The 19806-nt window shown below is 48.1% G+C and overlaps 1 protein-coding gene across 1 annotated transcript in view; it reads right to left on the reverse strand.

Moving 5' to 3' along the window:
* The window catches only part of NFATC2 (nuclear factor of activated T cells 2), a 74051-nt gene that overhangs the window by 28720 nt on the left and 25525 nt on the right, over positions 1-19806 (reverse strand). Inside the window, exons 6-9 of the mRNA XM_058851006.1 lie at positions 13879-14019; positions 3514-3569; positions 2309-2435; positions 82-774 (exon numbers count right to left, since the gene is read on the reverse strand). Of these exons, the coding sequence (XP_058706989.1) occupies positions 82-774; positions 2309-2435; positions 3514-3569; positions 13879-14019 (1017 nt within the window). The remainder of the gene's footprint in view (positions 1-81; positions 775-2308; positions 2436-3513; positions 3570-13878; positions 14020-19806) is intronic.

Below are 19806 nucleotides of genomic sequence, written 5' to 3' on the forward strand. Positions count from 1 at the left end.
GCCGAGGAACGGGGGATTGAGAGCTCCAACCTCGCCCCCTCCCTCCAACCAAGCAGCCCCGGAGAGGGGCACAGCACTTACCATCATCCAGGTACGCCTGGTCCAGGTTCTGCTCCTGCTTGATGGTCACTCCTGTGGGCAGCACCTCCTTCTGCTCGCTCCCTGGTGGCCCGTTCTTGGCTGCCCGCTGGCCGGGGGCCGCCTGCTGCTGGATCACGGTGGGGTACGAGCTGGGGCTGAGCCTCTGCGCCTGGCTGGCCTGGGGCTGGCTGGATCTCGACACGTTGGAGGTGAAATTTTCACAGCACATGATGTGCTGGAACTCCTGGTGGCTGCCACACCTCAGCTGCTGGTTGTTTGGAGAGTAGTGGATGACAGGAGAGGACTGCTGGTGGCCTGGGGAGTGCTGCAGCACGGCTCCAGCTTGGGCTGGAGACCCCGCGTGCACCAGCACGGACCGGTGGGCATCTGCTATGGCAACTGGTGTGGCCATCAGGTTGGGCTGCTGGTAGCCCAGCTGGCTGGGGCTCAGGCTCTTGCTCCTTTGGTAAATGACAGCTGGGTTCTGCTGGTGGTAGCGTGAGTCGGGAGAGGAGAGGCCTGAGCGCAGCTGCTGGCAAGGAGCCATGGTGGCCACGAGGCAGGAAGGGGACTCGGTGGCCAGCGTGTGCTGTGAATAGTAAGGCTGTGTTACTGTCCCCAGAGCACTGTGCACTGGACTGCAGATTAGGGCTGGATCATAGTCATCAATGGGCTCTGTTTTGATTGATGGTACTAGAATAAAGCATGCAAAGGACGTTATTCGTAACGAGCTGAGGAGAAACAGAGAGGTTTTCCTTGAAGTAACAAGAGACTTAAGCCTTTTACAAGATCTGTGTCTGTAAATTCGTATGTCCCAAGCACTGAGTTTAATAAATCACCCACATGCAACCACAGGAAAGATTCATCCAAGAACTCTGTGCTAAGAGTTCTTGAAAAATCTTAAATGTACTAACGAACCACAAATTGCTAAAATTGAAAAATTCAACACTGCAGCTCCTGTTTTAATTCATTTAAGGGCCATTCTGGAACACAGACAAAATAAGAAGTCATGGATAGGTGTTTTGTGCAGTGCTTCCATCTCCAAGAGACTGAATCAGTAGAAATCCCAGGACATAAACAACTCCCCATCTTTCTGGCAAACATTTCACAAGTGACCAAAGCCAGAGCTGAACTATTTTAGAGCTTCTGCCTCTGCTGCACAAAGTTTCCTCAGTGCTGAGAGCTGAAGGCCCATCTGACACCATCATTTAATGATTACATGATTTAGTAAGAGCTGTGTGAATCCTGGTGGGGTCAATGATGATCCTCTACATTTCCAATGATTTTTTGGTCAAATCTTCCCCAAAACTCACTACAGAAACACCATACAATGGAAACCACACCGTGGTAATGCAAAATTCCTTTCTGGAAGTAAAGATTCCTTCTCCTAAGTGGTCTGTGTTAGGGATTGCATTGAAATAGAAGTGTGCTCCTCGATACTATTCCAGAGCAGAACAATTTACCAACAGTAGAAACCCTGCACACTGGAGATACCCTACAGAGTTCATAAATTCAGGGAGAGGACAGGAGATTTTCAGGCTGAAGGAGACCAAAATAAGAGTTGGAACAAATGTTTGCCTGTCCTTAGAGATAAATCAAATTAAGACATCATTTGAAGCTTGCATAAAATCTGATGCTGTTATTTTATGCTTTCTGGTTTCCACAAACACAATACTCTGATTCTCTCACAATATTTTTCCCCTAGCCAAAGCTGAGAAATTCTGGGAATCTCATTAGTAATCCTGTTGCATTTATTGTGACATGGCTCACCAATCCCCCAGAGGAAGAACATCAGAAAAGCATTCATATTCTCCTCAACTAGCCTCACTCTGAAGAATATGTATTGCTTGCCTTCCTCCATCCCAAGCCCTTTCCCAGATCTGATGTTTTCTTATTGCTGGACATGTCAGAGAAGGCAACACTCATGGTTTTCAGAGGGTCACATCATGTCCCAGACTGAGCCTGTTCCCACTGAGGCTCTTGGCAAACTTCCACCAGGGCAGCATCAGCCCATCACCAAGATAACAGATAACTGACACCTCAAACTGATGGAAATTCCTGATCATAAATCACAGGCATCTCTTATTTAAACCAAGCAGCTGTTGACTGCTGAGCTGAATTAAATTAGCAACATTCAGATCCTCAAAGAACGGCAAGAAAACAACAGAGCAGGAAATCAAAACTTGCTCATGAAATTAAGCAACAAGTGGGTGATTGGTGAAATTACCTGGGTGATAGGTGAAATGCTGGGGTTGGCTTCTTTTTCTTTTGCCATTGATGACGTAGAAATTGACCTTCACGGCTGTGCGGATGTGCTTGTTCCTGTACTCGGGTACCTCCACAAACAGCATGCTCTGCAACGACAGGGACAGCAAGGAATGCAGCAGGGCTGAGCTGCTGTGTGCAGCTCCCCTTGCTACACCCCCCTGCACAGCAAGAGGGGTCCCCTCTTCACCCCCATGAAGAAGGGTAGGAGGAAAAAGGGGCAGATGGCAAAAGAGCAGAAGATATTTGGTCTTGGCAAGTTGGGGTTATGGACTGTGCCCCTCCTGCACTTGGAGCTGTCCTGAACCTGGAGAGAGAAGTCTACAAATAAAACACATGAAATGGTGACAAATGCAGAAGCACTGGCAATCCCACAGTGCTTGATAAAGGAGTGTGCACTGCAGAATTCCCTCTTTTTGTCACAATAACTCCACTGTTCTGCAGGATTCTGCTTTCTGCACAGCAGACCCTGCTGGCACCCAGGGCAGGCCCATGGCAGTGCCACTGCTGGCTCCTGACAGCTCTGCCCACAGCAGGGAAACCCAGAGAGAGGCTCCTTCCCTCCCAAAATCAGTGTTCAGCTGAAGCCTGCAGAGGACACAGCTCCCAGGGTGGCACTGGGGACAGCGTCCTGCAGAGGACACAGCTCCCAGGATGGCACAGGGGGACTGGGGACAGAGTCCTGCAGAGGACACAGCTCCCAGGGTGGCACTGGGGACAGCGTCCTGCAGGGGACACAGCTCCCAGGGTGGCACTGGGGACAGTGTCCTGCAGAGGACACAGCTCCCAGGGTGGCACTGGGGACAGCGTCCTGCAGAGGACACAGCTCCCAGGGTGGCACTGGGGACAGAGTCCTGCAGAGGACACAGCTCCCAGGGTGGCACAGGGAGAGAGGGGACAGTGTCCTGCAGAGGACACAGCTCCCAGGATGGCACAGGAGGACTGGGGACAGCGTCCTGCAGAGCTGGGGCTGGCACTGTGGGGTCTGCAGGACACAGATCCAGCAGTGGCTGCCTCTGCTGGGGGCTGCTGCTGCAGGAATCGATTCTTTCTGCAGCACACACTGCTCATGGTGGCATTGCTGCTCTTTCTGCTCCTGAGATGCTCTTTGGAAGCTCCCCATGACCAGCAGCTGCAGGACAGCACACCCAGTGCTTGCATACTTACAGGCTGGCTCTTATCCTTGTCCACCGTTGCCTCCATTTCCCAGATCTGCTGCCCATCTAGAAGAATATCACAGCATTAACCTCACTGTGGGGTTTTTTAACTTACAGAACTTATTAAATAACAGAGAGAGAGACAAATCAAGGGCATTAAATTAGCAAAGATCTCAAAATGGACTTAATTTCAAGCCTTAGGACAAACCTTCCCAGTCCTAAGCAAAAGCAACAGCAATTCATTTAAACACATCACTGAACACTTCTCTCGCCAGGAAAGAGCTTACAAACATACTAAAATTAAATGTTTATGTAGAAATTAGGCAAACTGAGGAATGAAATATTTAGCACAGGTGCAACATCTGCTTTTCACCAGGCCTGAGTCCAGCCAGCCTGACTGGAGGAGGGCACCAGGGGGTCACAGAACTCCCTAATGGTCACACTGGGTCAGCAGCTCAGCAAACTTTCTGCTGCCCTAAGCCAAGATTCCCATTTGGATTCCCACAGAATGCCACTGACAGCCCTAAAGCTGTGGTAAAGCACCAAATATTCACTGCACTCAGTGCAAAAGCACTTCACTGTATGTGGGACAGCCTCTACCCTGAACACTGCAAGCTTTGCTGACCTCAATTATTACATCCACGCAGCTCGTCTCCATCCTGAGTTACACAAAATTATATTTAGAGAGGAAAATAAAATTTCATCCCTCTGTCTGGAACACCACCACACTAACCCCTGTGCTGTAAGAGTGTATCAGGAGTGACAGGACATTCATTTACAGACTGCCTGCTTCCTCTGGTTACAAATATTCCTTAAATATAGAAACATTTTTTTTGCAGTGCTTTCCTTATTTTCTTTTAATTTTTTTTTAAGATTTTAATCTTTACCCCTTTGATTCTCATACTCCATTGAGCCTTTTAGCCAAGCAATTTGCAGAAGTACTAATGGGGGGAAAAAAATTGCCTCATACCTTTCTGAAAGCTTGCTTTTAAACTGGCCAGGGGACATGGATCCCAAGGACCTGATGGACTGGGAGTGCTGCAGCTGTCTCCTTTAGAGGAGCAGCTCTGCCTGCTTTGGGGCTTCCCAGAACGAGGGGGAAAATCTCCTAAACCCAGTCCTGCTCACAGAGCTTTTTATTTTTCCCAACTCTTGGAAGTTCTGCAAGAGCTGCCTTTGTCCTCTGTTATTTAAGCACTTCTGCTTCTGGCAAAAAGGGAAATGAAAGAGTATTTTTAAATGCATTTTGCATTTTTTCTCTTGTTGTGCTCTTTGTTCTGCGCTGGGCCCAGACAATGAGCTGACAGATGTGCCAGCTCTTGGGCAGCCTCTTCCCCAGCTGGGCTCTGGGGCCAGGACACAGCCCTGGGGTCCCTGTCTGCCCTGGTTCTGTGGGGACAGGACCTCAAACCTGCTCCCCACACCTGGGACAGAACCTCAAACCTGCTCCCCACACCTGGGACACAGCTCTGGGGGGAACAGAACCTCAAACCTGCTCCCCACACCTGGGACACAGCTCTGGGGGGAACAGAACCTCAAACCTGCTCCCCACACCTGGGACAGAACCTCACCTGTCCCCCACACCTGGGACACAGCTCTGGGGGGAACAGAACCTCACCTGTCCCCCACACCTGGGACAGAACCTCAAACCTGCTCCCCACATCTGGGACACAGCTCTGGGGGGAACAGAACCTCAAACCTGCTCCCCACACCTGGGACAGAACCTCAAACCTGCTCCCCACACCTGGGACACAGCTCTGGGGGGAACAGAACCTCAAACCTGCTCCCCACATCTGGGACAGAACCTCAAACCTGCTCCCCACATCTGGGACAGAACCTCACCTGCCAGCCCTGGGGACTGAACCTCACCTGCCCAGCCCTGGGGACAGAACCTCACCTGCCCAGCCCTGGGGACAGAACCTCACCTGTCCCCCACACCTGGGACACCTCTGGGCACAGGCAGCCTTTCCTGGAGCTCTCAGCTCACAGCCCTCCCTCCCTGAGGGGTTAATCCAGCAAATCCTTGTCTGATTATGAGGCAGTAAATGCTCAGTGGGGAGACTCCTAGGTGACCTTCGAGAAAAGAAACCATCCCAGTGTGTGTTAAGGAACCTCCCCACACTCCTAGACACCCCAAAGGATAATTTTTAGAGTTCTCTGAGGAAAAAAGAACAAGAAAATACATCATAAAGTAAGAGCTCTGACAGAGACACACATCAGAGCTGTCTCAGCAATGCCACATGAAGATGTCCTGGCAACAAGGACAGCCAAGCAGGAATATTTGACACTGGTTTTGCTCCAGGCAGAATGTTTTCATCTTTGTTTCTGTGCTGCTAAATTCAAACAGTCTGTGCAGATACAACAGCACAAGCTTCACAAAGAAGGTGGAAATCAAAAGGATTTGTTGGTCCAAAATGCATAAACCAAAGCAGAAACGGGCCTCCAAGTCATGTGCCACATTCAAGAAGCCTGGGGAACACATGCAACCACAACCACAGGGGATTTGATTTAGTAACTGAGCCACTGAAACTGCACTAAAAGCTAATGAAGCCAACCATAAAAATCAAATTATGTTCAAGCTGAGTCCAAAGTCTGTGTGGGTCAAAAGTAAGAATGAGAAAAAGCAAACAAGAAATAAATGTATTTGGGGTTATCATTCCAAGAATGATAGATGCTTCTGTTTGGATATATTCCATATTTGTGGCAGCTGAGCAGGTTTCTAACAGATCTGTCAGCAGCAGCAATCCCTGCTCTTTGAGCACTGAAGCCCTGTTGAATGTAAGCACTCTGCATTCACTCCCTGACCTTTATGCTTAAATATGATGATGTGGCTCCATCTGTCTCACTGCCTCACTTTAGCTCGAGACAATCAATATTTGCTTTTCCTTTAACTGCTCTGGATATGCACATTATGGGGAGCTTTTGGCAGAAGGATGAGGGAAGGCTGTGAGGAAAATGAAAGATGCAACTGCATTCAGAAGTCTCTCTCTCTCTCTCTCTACTTTAACATGTTCTTTCTCCTGGTAATGAAAAGAAAACTTTTGATTATGCACGTTCTGGGGGCTACTGGAGAGCAGGAGGAGTAAACTGAGAAGTCTCAGGATCATTTCAGGAAATTCTGAATAGAAAAAACCTGCACCAAACTGTCAACACATTTATCACCCTTAGAACGTGCATAAATGCAATTTTTTTTAGGAGGGAATTAAAGTGGATGTTTGGAGAAAGTCCTCAGCAAAAAGGGGATTATTTTTTTGAGGATGTACTAAAAATCCCAAGGCTGATGTGACGGTGGAGAACAGCCCCCAGCACAAAACCTGTCACACCAGAGGCTCTTCCCTGGAACCCAGGTGGTGCCTGGGCACCAGAAACGTCTTCAGCTTTGAGCAGCAGGTTGTGCTCAACCCTCCAGACCTTAATTACCTTAATCAACCCTCTGGCCTTAATTACCCCACAATTCTGGCAGGCCACAAAGGGGACAAACAGCTCCTGCCTGGAAACCCAGGAGACTAAACCCCAGCTTGATTAATAATTTAATCTAGAGTCTAGGAGTGCAGATAGCTGCTTACTGCACAGAATTAAACCTGCCTCAACAATGGACAGGACAGAGAACTGCAAAAGATCACTCAGGGACTCAGTGCCAGGTCCACGTGTGTGGTGCCTTTCAATCTGTACCTCCAGCACAGGGAATTCAATCCCTGGGCTGGAAAGGGCAGCAGTTGCACTCAAGATGATAAAATATTCTTGGATTTAGACCCTGAGGTCTTACCAGCCATGGCTGCCTCGTGCAATATTTTTACTGTTGTGGTTCCCTGCTCATTTAATGGTTTGTCTTAGTTGGCAAGTCTTTAACACCACAGGTCAGTGAAATGTTCAGGAAATAGAGATTTTTGTGCTGCTTCAGGGCTATGAGACTTAGCATTAAACCCCAATGAGAGATCTGATTGTGTCAGCACTCTTTGGGGGAATGAATGAGTTGTTGGAAGAAGGTAATTCTACCCTTTCTAACTCAAACTGCGACCATACCAAAAGTCTTGCTTCAAACTGGGGGAAATCAAAACGTCAGTCTGCATTAGGAACATTTTGGGTGATTCTCTGCAGCCCCTCATAGGACTTTTTTTAATTAGCCAATTAAAGGTTTTCTGAACCAGTTACAGCCTTTACACATTATTCAGGATCCCTTACTCATGACTTTGGGGTCAGTAACTAGCAGAGAAACAAACTCACTGCTTTATTTGAACAAGCATGACTGATGGACTGAGAGGCTCAGGAAATGTTCTTTGCAGCTCTCTGCAGCTGAAGACTAAATATACTATTGTGCTGATTCTGGATGGGATTCCATGCCTGCATGTGATTTTAGGCCTGCAAATGCACATTGCTTTTCAGTCAAGCATTACACAAATTAATGAACAACCTGTTCCTGGTTCCCCAAAGAAAGCCAGCCTGGTGAGCAGAGGGGCAGGGCTCTGACATTTCTGCACAGCCCCCTGGGCCTGCAGGGAATTGTCCCCATTCACTCTGATTCTTGGAAGGTCTTCCAAAAAAGCACAACAATTATCTCTGTCAGCTTTTATCAGGAGATGACAGACATCTCTGGAAAACAAAGAAGGGTTTTTAGAGCCACCCCAAGAACAAAGGGAGAGCAGTGAATGGTTTCCAGTAGGACAAAACCACTCTGGGAAGCAGAAACCTTAAAGGGATTCACCCAGAATCTCTGCTGCTCTGGACAAATTCCAGACAAACTCAGGGACAAATTCTGATTTCAGCTGGGAAGTCACTCTGCTTCAAGTCAGCACAAGGTTGCTCAGCATCTGGTCCTGCAGCTGTCTCCTTCTAAGCTATTACTTCAAAATAATGTTCAAACTTCCCATCAAACACAGCATGAACAGATTTAAAACTCATGAAAAGTAGAACTATTAAATTTATTCCTTTTTTTTCCACGGATTTCTGTTTCTTTCTGAAGCAAGACTGCCCACTGCAGTTAATGGAGCTCTGTTTGCTATGAGCCAGTGCCTTCCCTGCACTGAGGACACAAGTTTGAGTCACCGAGGCCAAAGATACAAGGCAAGGTCTGGGAGGTAAAAGGGCAAGGGATTAGTCATCCACCAGCCAGCCCAGCCCCAAATCTGACATTTTGCACAGTGAGAACAAGTCTAGAGGCGAATTCTCCCCATCCATTGTTGAGGAATTCAATTCCCATTAAAATAAAACATAAATACAGTAGTTGAAGAGTGAAGCAGGAGGAACAGTATTTCATTCCACAGCTCTTCCAAATGATTCCTTATGCCAATTCATCAGAATAGATTTGTTGTTTTTTTAAGATTATAAGTGTGTGTTTTTGTGTGTGTGTGTGTGTATAAATTATTAAACAAAAGCTTCTCTCAAAATAAAACCACTGGGAACCTCCATGTAATAAAATGAGTCACACCAGGATGCGATGACTAAGTGGGAGAACAGGGAATTCCACTCCCCATGCCAGCTTTCTTCATGATCAATTTTCTGTCAACAGGTGATGGGAGCTTGTCTCTCTGCCTTTTGTTTATGCCAAGAATTATGATTATTTTTCAATATTCTCCCTAAACAATTAAGCTGAATAATCAGGACCAGGCACAGTTCCATCAGGCGCCCCCATAGTAAACAGTGAGCCAGGGAATCCAGGCCAGTAGTGGCTGCCTGTGTTAATAAGGATTTACCAGCTGTAAAATTCCAAAATCTTGTGTCATACGGGGAAACCTTCCAAAACACTGGATTCCACCCTGTCTCGCTGAGTCTCTAACAGCTATGGCAACTCCGTTTCTGCAGCCACACTCTCCTGCATTTTTCTCTGTGTGAGCCTTAGATTTTTTCCTGTTTTGCAGTGTTTTTCTGGAATCCCTGGTCGGGCGATTGCCCCGGAAGATTACAAGAACACCTGGGGCCGGCAGCACATTCCAGCCAGGGGGAAACCTTTGGGGAGAAAGGTTTGCTGGCTTTCAGCAGCTACAGCAGCAAGGAAAGGCACAAGGTGCCTCATTACCCTGAAACTTTCTAATTTGCACAGCACAACCGGGCAAACCAATCCTCCTGATTAATACTGGTTACCCTCACATTCAATATTTAAAGTTGTTTATTTGTTCAAATAGCAAAGATCATTTTTGAATGAACTAGGGAAAACACTGAAAGTTTTTTTTTTAAATTCTTGTCTATTTTACCTTGAGTTTGCCTGAGAAGATTGCATCATTAATGTTGCATTATTAAGTTCACAGAGTTAACTGCTGAAAATAGTTTGCTATTTTCTGCAGACTACAGAAAGGGACTGAGCTGGCTGTTTGGAGCACGGTGAGGAACTGACCCAGCAGAAAAGGGGAACACTGCTGTAGACAGAGATGGAATTTCCTTTCACTCTCCCACAACGAGCATGATCTTACCATCAAACCAAGACAGCAGCAGCCTTCTCTTCATGTGAAACCTGCCCTGATGCCTTCCCAGCACGGTGTCCTGTAGGGCACTGTCCTGCAGGACCCCTGGAAGCCCCTGGCACACATTCCATGGCTCGTTTCCAGCGTCTGGGGTGCAGCAGCTGGGCACTGTGCAGAGCCCCAGCCCCACTGAGCCCCACTGTCCCGCAGCCAGGACACGGCCACGCGTGTCCCAGCACCGCTGCTGGGCTCCAGAGCTGGACACTGCTCTGTCCCAGGGGTGTGCACACCTGGGGGCTGGCACACCCCACTTCAAAGGGCAGCACCTCCTCTCCTCACCCTGCCCGAGCTGGAGATTTATGGTGGAGCTGCTCCAAGGATGGATGCAGTGTTTGGGTTGTTCCTCCACCACCCACATTGTCCTAGCGATGATTCACGGTGTCCATGTGGCCACCAGAAGAGCTTGGCAGGGGAAATCACAGTCCATTTGCACTTTTCTCCCCGAGAAACACGAACCTCCTCTATCACTGACAGCAGAGCAGCAGTAACCAGTACACAAATGGGAGTAAACACAATGCAACCAGCATCTGACCCGCAAATTATTACATGACAATTAAAATAAATAAAAGGGGGAATTCCAAATCTCTTCTTTTCTTTAACTGCACTGTAAGATCTGGGCCCCAGCCAAAAACTAACACCCTTGACCTGCACCCTATTCCAAGTCCTTGACAGCTCCAAGACTGCTTTTCAAGCTTTCTCTCCCAGATCAAAATTAAAAGGATACAGTCCCCAATCTAGTTGCTTCCTCTGACCTATTTTAATTTAGCTGGGCTCAGTTTTGTGTCTCCAAGTTCAGATCTTCAGACTCCATCAGCCAAACTCTGCTTTTGTGTGCTGGGCTTAGGGAATTCATGAGTTCCCCTGGCTCACAGCAGCTACATTTTATGATCGTGCATCGGCAAGAGATAACTGTAAAAAGAACTCGGAACCCAAGGCCTGCATGCCAATAAACCTCAGCATTCAGAAACTGAGTGCTATTTCTGCATCAGCATTTCAAACACAAGCACTTTATCCCCTCAGAGCACTGAGCTCCAGCCCCTCCACTCCGTTTCCTGCTGCCATTTCCTGTCGTGAGCCGAAGCTGAGATGTCCCAGCCCTGTCCCCGGCGAGCTCGCTGCCACCGCCTGCGGCTCGCGTGACACTCACAGCGACATCCCCACACACTTCTGGGAATTGCCCTTCTTTTCCAGGTATTTCTATGGGAAAATATACATATCTGCAGTTCTGTGAAAAGCCAAATGGATCCTGCTCATTCCTGCTCACGGAGACGTGTATTTTTGTCACAAATGTGACCAGTTCCACGTTCCTCTGTGTTGTTAACGGTGGGTGAAGAATTGTCTGCAAGCTCCAGAGGAAATGGAAAGAGGTTCTGAATGTTCCCCTGAGGGATGAAATATAATTTACAGTTGTGACCCCAAAATGCAGCTCCCTGGGTTTTGTAAAGCTGACGCCCTCCCAGTCCCGCTTCACCCAGATCCCAGGGGCACCCAGAGTTTGGAGGAACAATTAACAGGAGAAAATCTGGCTGCACAAAAATCCTTGCAGAAGGATTTTTTTTGGGGGGGTGAGAGAAAAAGAGCCTTGCCACTCTCACCTTAAACACTGGACACCCAAGCCAAGGAGCTCTGTGGAGCCTGGCGTGCCCAAAGGTGTGGGATGGTTACCTGACTCAATCACCTACACCGCTGCTCTCTGTGTTATCAGCACAGCTAAAACCAGTGGCAAAATGGGAAATCCAGCACCACCTGCTAGCACAGACAAGGTTTGTGAGCTGTTAAAATGAAACTCTAAGCAAACCAAGCTTCCCCTGAGAGCTTGCTGCATCTTCCTGCCTCGACAAAGGTGTGATTGTTTCACAGGCTCCGGGCAGCGGCGCGCTCTGGAAGAGACACAGCGCGCTGCGGCTGGGCTCAGGCAGAGCTGGGCTGCCACCCACCCCCAGCACGCTGCTTGTGGCTCAGCCTGGCCCTGAGCAGCTCCTCAGCACTTTCTGCACGGGCTCTGCAGGGCAGGGCAGCCCTGGCTGAGCTGCTGCTCCTTCCATCCAGCACTGCTCCATCGGCACCTGGGGCTGCACGGCCGGGCTCACTGCTCCGGGCTCCTGCAGCCCCCAGCAGTGGCAACCACAGACAGACATCCAGCTATCCTAAATATCCTAGATATCCTAGATATCCTAAATATCCTAGATATCCTAAATATCCTAGATATTTAAAGCTGTCTACAGTGCAGAATGAGGGAGGCTCAAAGTCTCAGGAGATCCCGATTTTCAGCTGAGCTGGGACACTCAGCCTCTGACAAGCCAGGAGAAAGCAATTCTCAGTTTGCTGCACTCAGCCCATGCATGATCTGCATGTCCAGCTCAGCTTCTTAACCTTCCTCACCTCAGGACATACCTACTAAATAAAGAAATCTTCATTTAGAAGCATTTGGGGCACCTCTCTCAGAGGTGCTGCTGCACTCTGGAGCACACAGAGAACCACTCAGCACGAGTCCCCCAGATAACCACTGCAAACCACACAGACTCCTGAGTCAGCCCAAGGATTTGACTCTGCACCTCCCATCCTCTGAAGTGCCCTCCTGCCAATCCTTTATTCAGCGTCCAGCAGACTGAGACTGCCTGCAGAGGCTGGGGAAAGGCAGGATATGGAACACCAGCAAGCAAATCCCTGCTCCAGACTGGGCACTGCCGCTGGGATCAGTCCTGTCTCTCCCCTACCAGGAGGTAAAATAAGAGGAAAAAAACCCTGCAGTTTCCCCAGCAGCGAAGAAAAGCTTTGGATTTAGTGTGGAAAATGTTGTTGTTCTTTTTACTTTCTAACATCTCTTCCAGCCAGAGCCTTCTCTGCTCTCGTATGGAAATAGGGGCAGGGCTTTTGGGATGTTTCCTCGAAATGGCATCAGGAGCCACCTCCTTTGAGTGTGGATCATCTCCTGTAGTTACTGCAAAACATTCTTGGGACAGGTAGCACTGCAGGCTGCCAAGATGTTCCCATGTCCCTTCCCGAGGCGCTGACATGGTGGAACAGTGGCAGCACAGTGGGAAGGAATTAATCCATGGGCTTGAAAGGAAACAGAGCGTGCCAAAAGAATTCCTCTGGCTGCACAGGCTCAGCTGAACCTCCACAGCTCTTCAGAGCCTTTCATACCTGCAAAAGCAGCCTGGCTTGCTGCTGGTGTGGGAAGGAGCTGGGACCTACAGAATGCTTTTTGCCCCCCATGTCAGCAGCTGCTGCCCATGGATGTTCATGAATGTACATTCATTTTTGGCTTGATTCTCACTTTTTTCCAGTGGCATTACCCATAGACCATGCACATGCTGCTCACTTGGGCAATGCAGTCTCTTAAACTCCTTGCAGGTCACCTGATATATCACTTAAGATGCCTCTACCTCAGTTCATTGACAGAAAACTTCCAAGCACCAAGTTTTCTTAACAGCACAAAGGGAACACAAAGTTTACAATAAAAAATATGGGAGGAGAAGGGATGGATTCTTGTATCTCATTACGTGCATAAAAATAATTTTATATAAAAAAACCCATGTTTTTTCTCTACAGATTTCTAAAGGGAACAAAACACCTGTAGCTCACATCAGTAACAAAATGTTCATTTCAATGATGATTTCTACAGTAGCATTCACTAAACACGAGATGAAACAAGCACAGAGGAACATGAAGTGCTCATCTCCTTTCTCTGATAACAAATCCTGTCCCTGCTGATTCCCAGTGCCTGGATTCTTGTGAAGCAACAACACAAATAGTTGCTCCCAAGTGCAACTTTACTCACATGGATTTACTTACATGAACTTGAATGGAACTACTCACTTGAGTAGAGTTAATCACAAGCACAAATCTAATGATGAGATTTGGCACTACAGATCTGCCTTATCCTGTTAGGGAAAGTTGGGAAAAACCTGCCTTACCTGATGTTTTTTCTGTGAACACCACCTTGGACTCTGCTGTGAAATTCTGTCCAGTGAGAATCATCTGCTGTCCTCCATAAACCAGGCAGCTGTCAATGTCTTGTCTTTCAACCATTGGAAGCTCATGAGCAGACCTTTGGGCTGTGGACAAATTGCAAACATGAATGAAACCAGCTCTGTTTTACCAGGACTTTCCAGATCTTCCCAGAACTATCCACAGATTGATCTTGTCATCGTTACCATCCGCTGACTGCCAAAGCAGCTTCTCCAGGGTGCTAAATTTAGGTCTGAGAGGGAAAAATAAACTTACTCAAGGCATTTTATTTGGAAACATTCAGGAGTTGGCTGCAGTGGCTCAGCTGTGCTGGCCCTGCTCCTTGTCCTTGAGAAAGGACAGCTTGGATGAATGAGCTGAAACTTGCCCATGCCTGTTTCCAAGTCAACGGCCAAATTTTCAAGTGCAGGCACACTACAGCCCTAGAGCCCAAAAATTCCACCTGCACAGAGGATTCCACTGAATAACACTGAATTCCTTCAGAGGGGAAAAAAAAATAAAAATGAACCTCTTCTCCAAAATCCCACTGCCTCCCACAGGGGGCTGCCAACAACAGCTCCATCTCCATCCCCGTGTGCGGGCACCGAGCCCTGGCTCGCAGGAGGGGCAGCCACGAAGCCCCAGCCGTGATCAGGAGGGGTCACACCAGGACTGCTGCAGCCCAGGCTTCTTCCAAGCATGTTCTGCAGAGGCCTGAACATCTGAGGAGCAGGGCCCTGTGTCACAGACAGTCTGACTGTGAAAGGCAAGGCAAGGTAGGGCGGGATCCAGATGGACACGGATGCCATCAAGGCTTTCTAAGGTCTTTACTGTTCTTGGCCACGAATTTGGAGTGTGACTTTAGCAAGTTATTCTCTCCTCCCCCAGCCAGAAAAATCAGGACAGCAGCATCTCTCCAGCTCCTTTCCTCTGATCCCATTAGAACAGCCACTTTCATGGTCAGGAGAGCTCTGGGGAGCCCTGGCCACCATCCCTGCAGAGCCATCCCAAGTGCTTGCCATCAAGAGACGGGAGCTGAAGAAAGTGAAGATGTGAGAACTGCTCAGACAGCTGGAAAATATCAGGAGCTTCCCTGTGAGCAGAGCAGGTGGGCAGCAGCTTGGGGCTGGTGAACTGTGAGTTCATGACCTGCACTCAAACTCCTCCAGATTCATCCACCCCAACTGGAAGGGCCTCCAGAGGATCCTGCTCATCTCTTCCCCAGCTGCCTTGGCTGGGTTTTAGCTCTCCCTGACAGAGACCCTGAGCACTTGTGTCTTCACTGAACACCGCTGGCTGCTGAGCCAAAAATGAGGAAATGAGATGCTGGATGTGCAGGGCTGGCCCTGATCACAGGCAGGCAGGCTGTGACCTGACCTGGCACTGCTCCTCTGCTCTGCAGCCCTCGCACTGACAGAATTCTCTCATCACCTGGAGAAAACGTTGGAATGTTTGGTGAGAAAAATCAAGCATTAAACCTTTCACAGCAACTTTTCTAGCTCTGCTGAACCCTTCAGTCACAAGACAGAGGTTTTGCTCTTATTAAAGAACAGAGGTAATTCAAGAGTTGTAACTTTTTTAAGCCATTTGAGAGGCATTTTTGAAATCTATTTAAAACTACCTTAGGACTCCTTGTTCTTTTCAAGTATATAACATTTGGGCTAATATGCTGCCAGTTAAGAATATATATTTGGATTATTATTAAAGAAGCTGATAATTTCTTTCCCAAAATTCTAACATTTTTAATGGGTTCCTAATTGGATTTATCACAAAGACAGATCTGTAACCTCAAAGGCTTAAGACAAAATGACACTTAAATAGCAATCATCAAAAAGCATGTCTGCAACAGTCAAGAGAAAACATTTAAGTATTTAAGCATTGCCCTGGACACACTTTATTCCTATTCAATCACCAAATTTCACTTCCAAAACATCCTAAATCATCAAAATTCCAGATTAACCGACATCTCTTTCCAGCTTCATCATGTTAATAGAGAGCTTGGTACCTGCCATCCACAGATCAGTGGTTTCCAAGGCTTTTTTGACATGAGGAAGGACAAATTTTAGCCTGGATGTGACTCTGACCCATCTCAATTAGGTTTGGAGCTGCTGCACCTGGCCTGACTTTGGGCATCTCCAGAACTGAGCTTGCCCTGAGACAAGAGGAGGTGCAGACCTGCTGGGCCTGGATGTGCTGCAGAATAATCCCATTTGCAGGAGCAAATGCAGGATTTTCCATTTTCCAAGGTCCTTTTTTTCACCCAAGCCTGTAAGAAGGCTTCACCCCCTTCCCCATCTCCACCAAGAGGTTCAAGGTTCAGTGTGGAACTGCCTCAATAGGATTATTTTTTTTTCCTCTGCAAGAAATATTAATTGCTAATAAATGCCCTTCCTCTAAGGCTCATGATGGGTGCACTGCATGCAATAATTTCACACTATTCCTTCTCTTCCCCCAGGGGTTGGCACTTCATAAAGTGACCTACAGCTACTGGAGTTTATGAGCTTTGAATAAACAAAACACTGTTGATTTAACCAGTTGGGGTGTTTACTTTCAATAGCAACAGTTACTGACATAAGGCAGCAAAGCAAATGCTATAGAAATACTCACACTTGGCCTGAAGCAGCGTGTCAACCTATTAACAGGGGACATTATTTTTCTGTTTTATTTGACTGTTTGCAAATCAAGATGTCATGGATTGGTGGTGCCAAGAAATACAATGCATGCAGTGACACAAGACAGAAGGGGAGCCACTGTCTGAGACCCTGCAGCACCTCCAGGGAGCTCAGCCTGCAGGGAGCTCTGCTCCCCCAGCCCACCCAGGCTCCCACTCTGGCCAGGGCTCTCAGCCCCTCCCAGTGCCAGCAGCTGCAGAGAAGGTGAGGATGGCCTGGGCCAGCAGTGAACACCTCACCTGGGATGCAGACTGACCACCAGGGACTGTGCCAGGGCAAGCAAAGGTGGGCCCACCTTCCCCACCTGCCCACAGTGTCCACACCTCTCCTTTTGCAGCAGAGGGGAGATCTGGCTTTTAGGGGAAAAAAAACACAGGGTCTTTTGGGAAAACTGATTACCTGGAGAAGTCTGTGGCACCCATTGCTGCTGGGAGGTGACAAGGGACAATCTCAGCTGGAGCAACCTGGTCTGGTGGAAGGTGTCCCTGCCTGTGCCCAGGGTGGCACTGGATGAGCTCTAAGGTCCCAAGCCAAGACATTCTATAATTCTGTGATGAACTCCTGCTGGAGTGAAGCCCCTCCACACCCTCTCCAACACCTGCAGCACTGACTCCAGACCTCGGGTTCTCTGTGGTCCCCACTGCAGGCAGCAGAGATTTTATCCTTGTGGTAACAGGAGGAGCAGGACTGAGGCTCACGTGCAGCTCAGTGAGGACAAAGCCACTGCTACCTCAGATTAACTCCCAAAAACGTGGCTGTTTAAGAGGGGTGGGGTCACAACTGGCACCCCAGTGCAGTGGCCTCACCAGAACAAATACTCAGATCCCTCTCTGGACAGATCTGTCCTTACCCTGCCTAGAGCAGCCCCAGTTCACCCCAGCTTGCTGGAAGCCTTCGAGCTGGGACTCACCACCCCTGATGTGTCTTTCCCAACTTCCAAAGGCTCTTCATCCAAAGCATGGATCAAGACTCCTGTTGGGCTTGAGAGGAGCAGATAGAGCAGGATGTCTGCTACTAAAATAACCCTGACCCCTGGAAGCAATAGCAGAGGTGTAATTTGCTACGGGATTAATTCTTCCACCTCAGTGCAAACCTCAATGAGCCAAAGAAAATATTTCATTCCTGCTGTCACACTGGGTTTATTTGCCACGAGCTGCCTGTGGTAGGATTGATAGGAGCAGAGCTGCTGTGCTCACCACTTATCCAACTCATTAATGTTTGAGGGCCTTTGATCCCCTCCATCACTCCCTGAAGCATCCTGAGCTCTGCAGAGGAAGACAAAGGCTGGGCAGCCGTGGGAGGACCAAGGGCAGGAGACATCTCCAGCAGCCAGGGAGACACCAGCAAGACACCACCCTAGAGAGAATCAAACTTCTGATGGGAGGGATGGGATCATTTACCTCCTGGTGGGAGTATGGAGCAGGGGAAGACTTATGAACCAAGTAAATAAAGCTCATTTCCAGCTCTCGTGGGGAAACCTTGAAAATGTGGTCTAAACGCTCTGAAAAGAAGAACGCAGTGTGACTGACAACAGTTTCTAATTTGCTGCCAGCAAGACTTAATCAGCAGTTTGTGCAGAGCCATCCAAGCAAAAAGCACCAAAAATAGAGAGCTTTTCTGCACCTCCTCCTCTGCAGATAATTGATGATGTCCTCGCAAAGGAGGAGCGACAAGCTCCGATGGCAGCAGTGTCAGATAAGTGTGATACTTTCTATGAACCGCAGCCAGCTCACCAAGGCAGCGTGTGATTAATGACAGGAAAACCATGGCTTTGCTTCACTTCCCTGTCACTCATCTCTGTGGCTGTGCACAGCATTTCCCTGCAGTCCCTTCTGGAGGGGATCTGCTCCTGAAACCCTGCCCAGCAGCCCACTGTGCTCTGCTGGGGTGATTGCTTTTACCACCACTACAGACAAGAAGGGAGCAGGAGTTACCCCTTGGCTCTGACTTAAACACTGAAGTGCTTTGGTTGCACGTTCAAAGTGGCAAATGTTGTCAGAATTAGCTTTTACATTCTGTGCTTCAAGAGAGAGAAAAGGTCCTTCAGAGAAAGCACCAGTTTTTCTGTCAGCTGCACTTGCAGCAACAACTGCAACTTGTCTTGAAGTTGAAATGAAAGGGGGGAAAAAATTCATTTAATTCAACTGGAAACCACGATACTCCCATAATAATCATGGTTATGGTTAAACTTGCATCTAGGTATCTCCCAAGAGCAAAGAGACCATTTGTTTCTGTTTTTCTAGCTGAAAAAAGCAGGGCTCCCTCCTGCCTGCTGCTGTGTTCCAAGCAGCACAACTCCCAGCCGAGGAAAAGCACTGGCTGCCTTGCCAAGACAACATTCTTCTACATGACTAGCTCTTTCCTCTGTAGTTATTAATGTGTCACAAATCATAGGCTCAGATTGTCTAATATTATGGGAAAATCTACTAGAAGGAGAGAAAAATAAAGGAAACTTCCAGGGAAATTGATTAAAGGGAAATAAGAAATTTGACCCAATTTAATGGAACAAAATACGGTCAATAATAGAAGCTATTTAAATTCCTCTAGATGGACACACGGTTCTTTAGCAATAAGTTTTGTTTGTTTTGCTTTTTTACCACCTCGGAACATCTATTATAAGAACAAGATTTTAGTCTCCTTCTCTCGTGCCAAGTGCAATTTAAGTTTGCATTTTAAGGGATTCATGAGCACAGCTCAGGGTCAGCAAACATGGATTCTAAAGCAAAAACTGTGACAGGCTTTGGGAAGGTTTAAAAGGATTCATTAGAATAAAAACTGGGGCACAGGGGGGACACTCCTGAGCCTCACACGCAGACATGTGCAAGGAGCAGTTTTTGGTTGCTGACAGCACAGAGCAGAACAAGCTGCCCTACTACCCTGGATTCCACCCTGTCCTTCTCTGCTCCAGGATGCTTCAGTGGAGGGGTGGAAACACAAGTGCAGATGTTGGGGCACCCAGCCTGAGCTCCCAGAGCTCATGACAAATCCATCTCTTGGAGAGGCAGCCCAGTGTCAGCGTTCTCAGTAACACCAGAGACCACCCACTCCCTGAGAAATGAGCTCCAGCTCTTGGTGAAAGGCAAAGGAACAGAACTGATGTTACAGAAATCACCCTCGTGGCCCAAAAATAATGGTCTGCAAGTGCCAAACCTCTCCAGGGGTGATTTTCCACGTGGCTGTGACTGAAGGGACTGTCACCCCTCACCTGCAATGTCACCAGCA

The sequence above is a fragment of the Poecile atricapillus genome, chromosome 15 (assembly GCF_030490865.1).
Source record: "Poecile atricapillus isolate bPoeAtr1 chromosome 15, bPoeAtr1.hap1, whole genome shotgun sequence".
In the NCBI taxonomy this organism is placed as follows: domain Eukaryota; kingdom Metazoa; phylum Chordata; class Aves; order Passeriformes; family Paridae; genus Poecile; species Poecile atricapillus.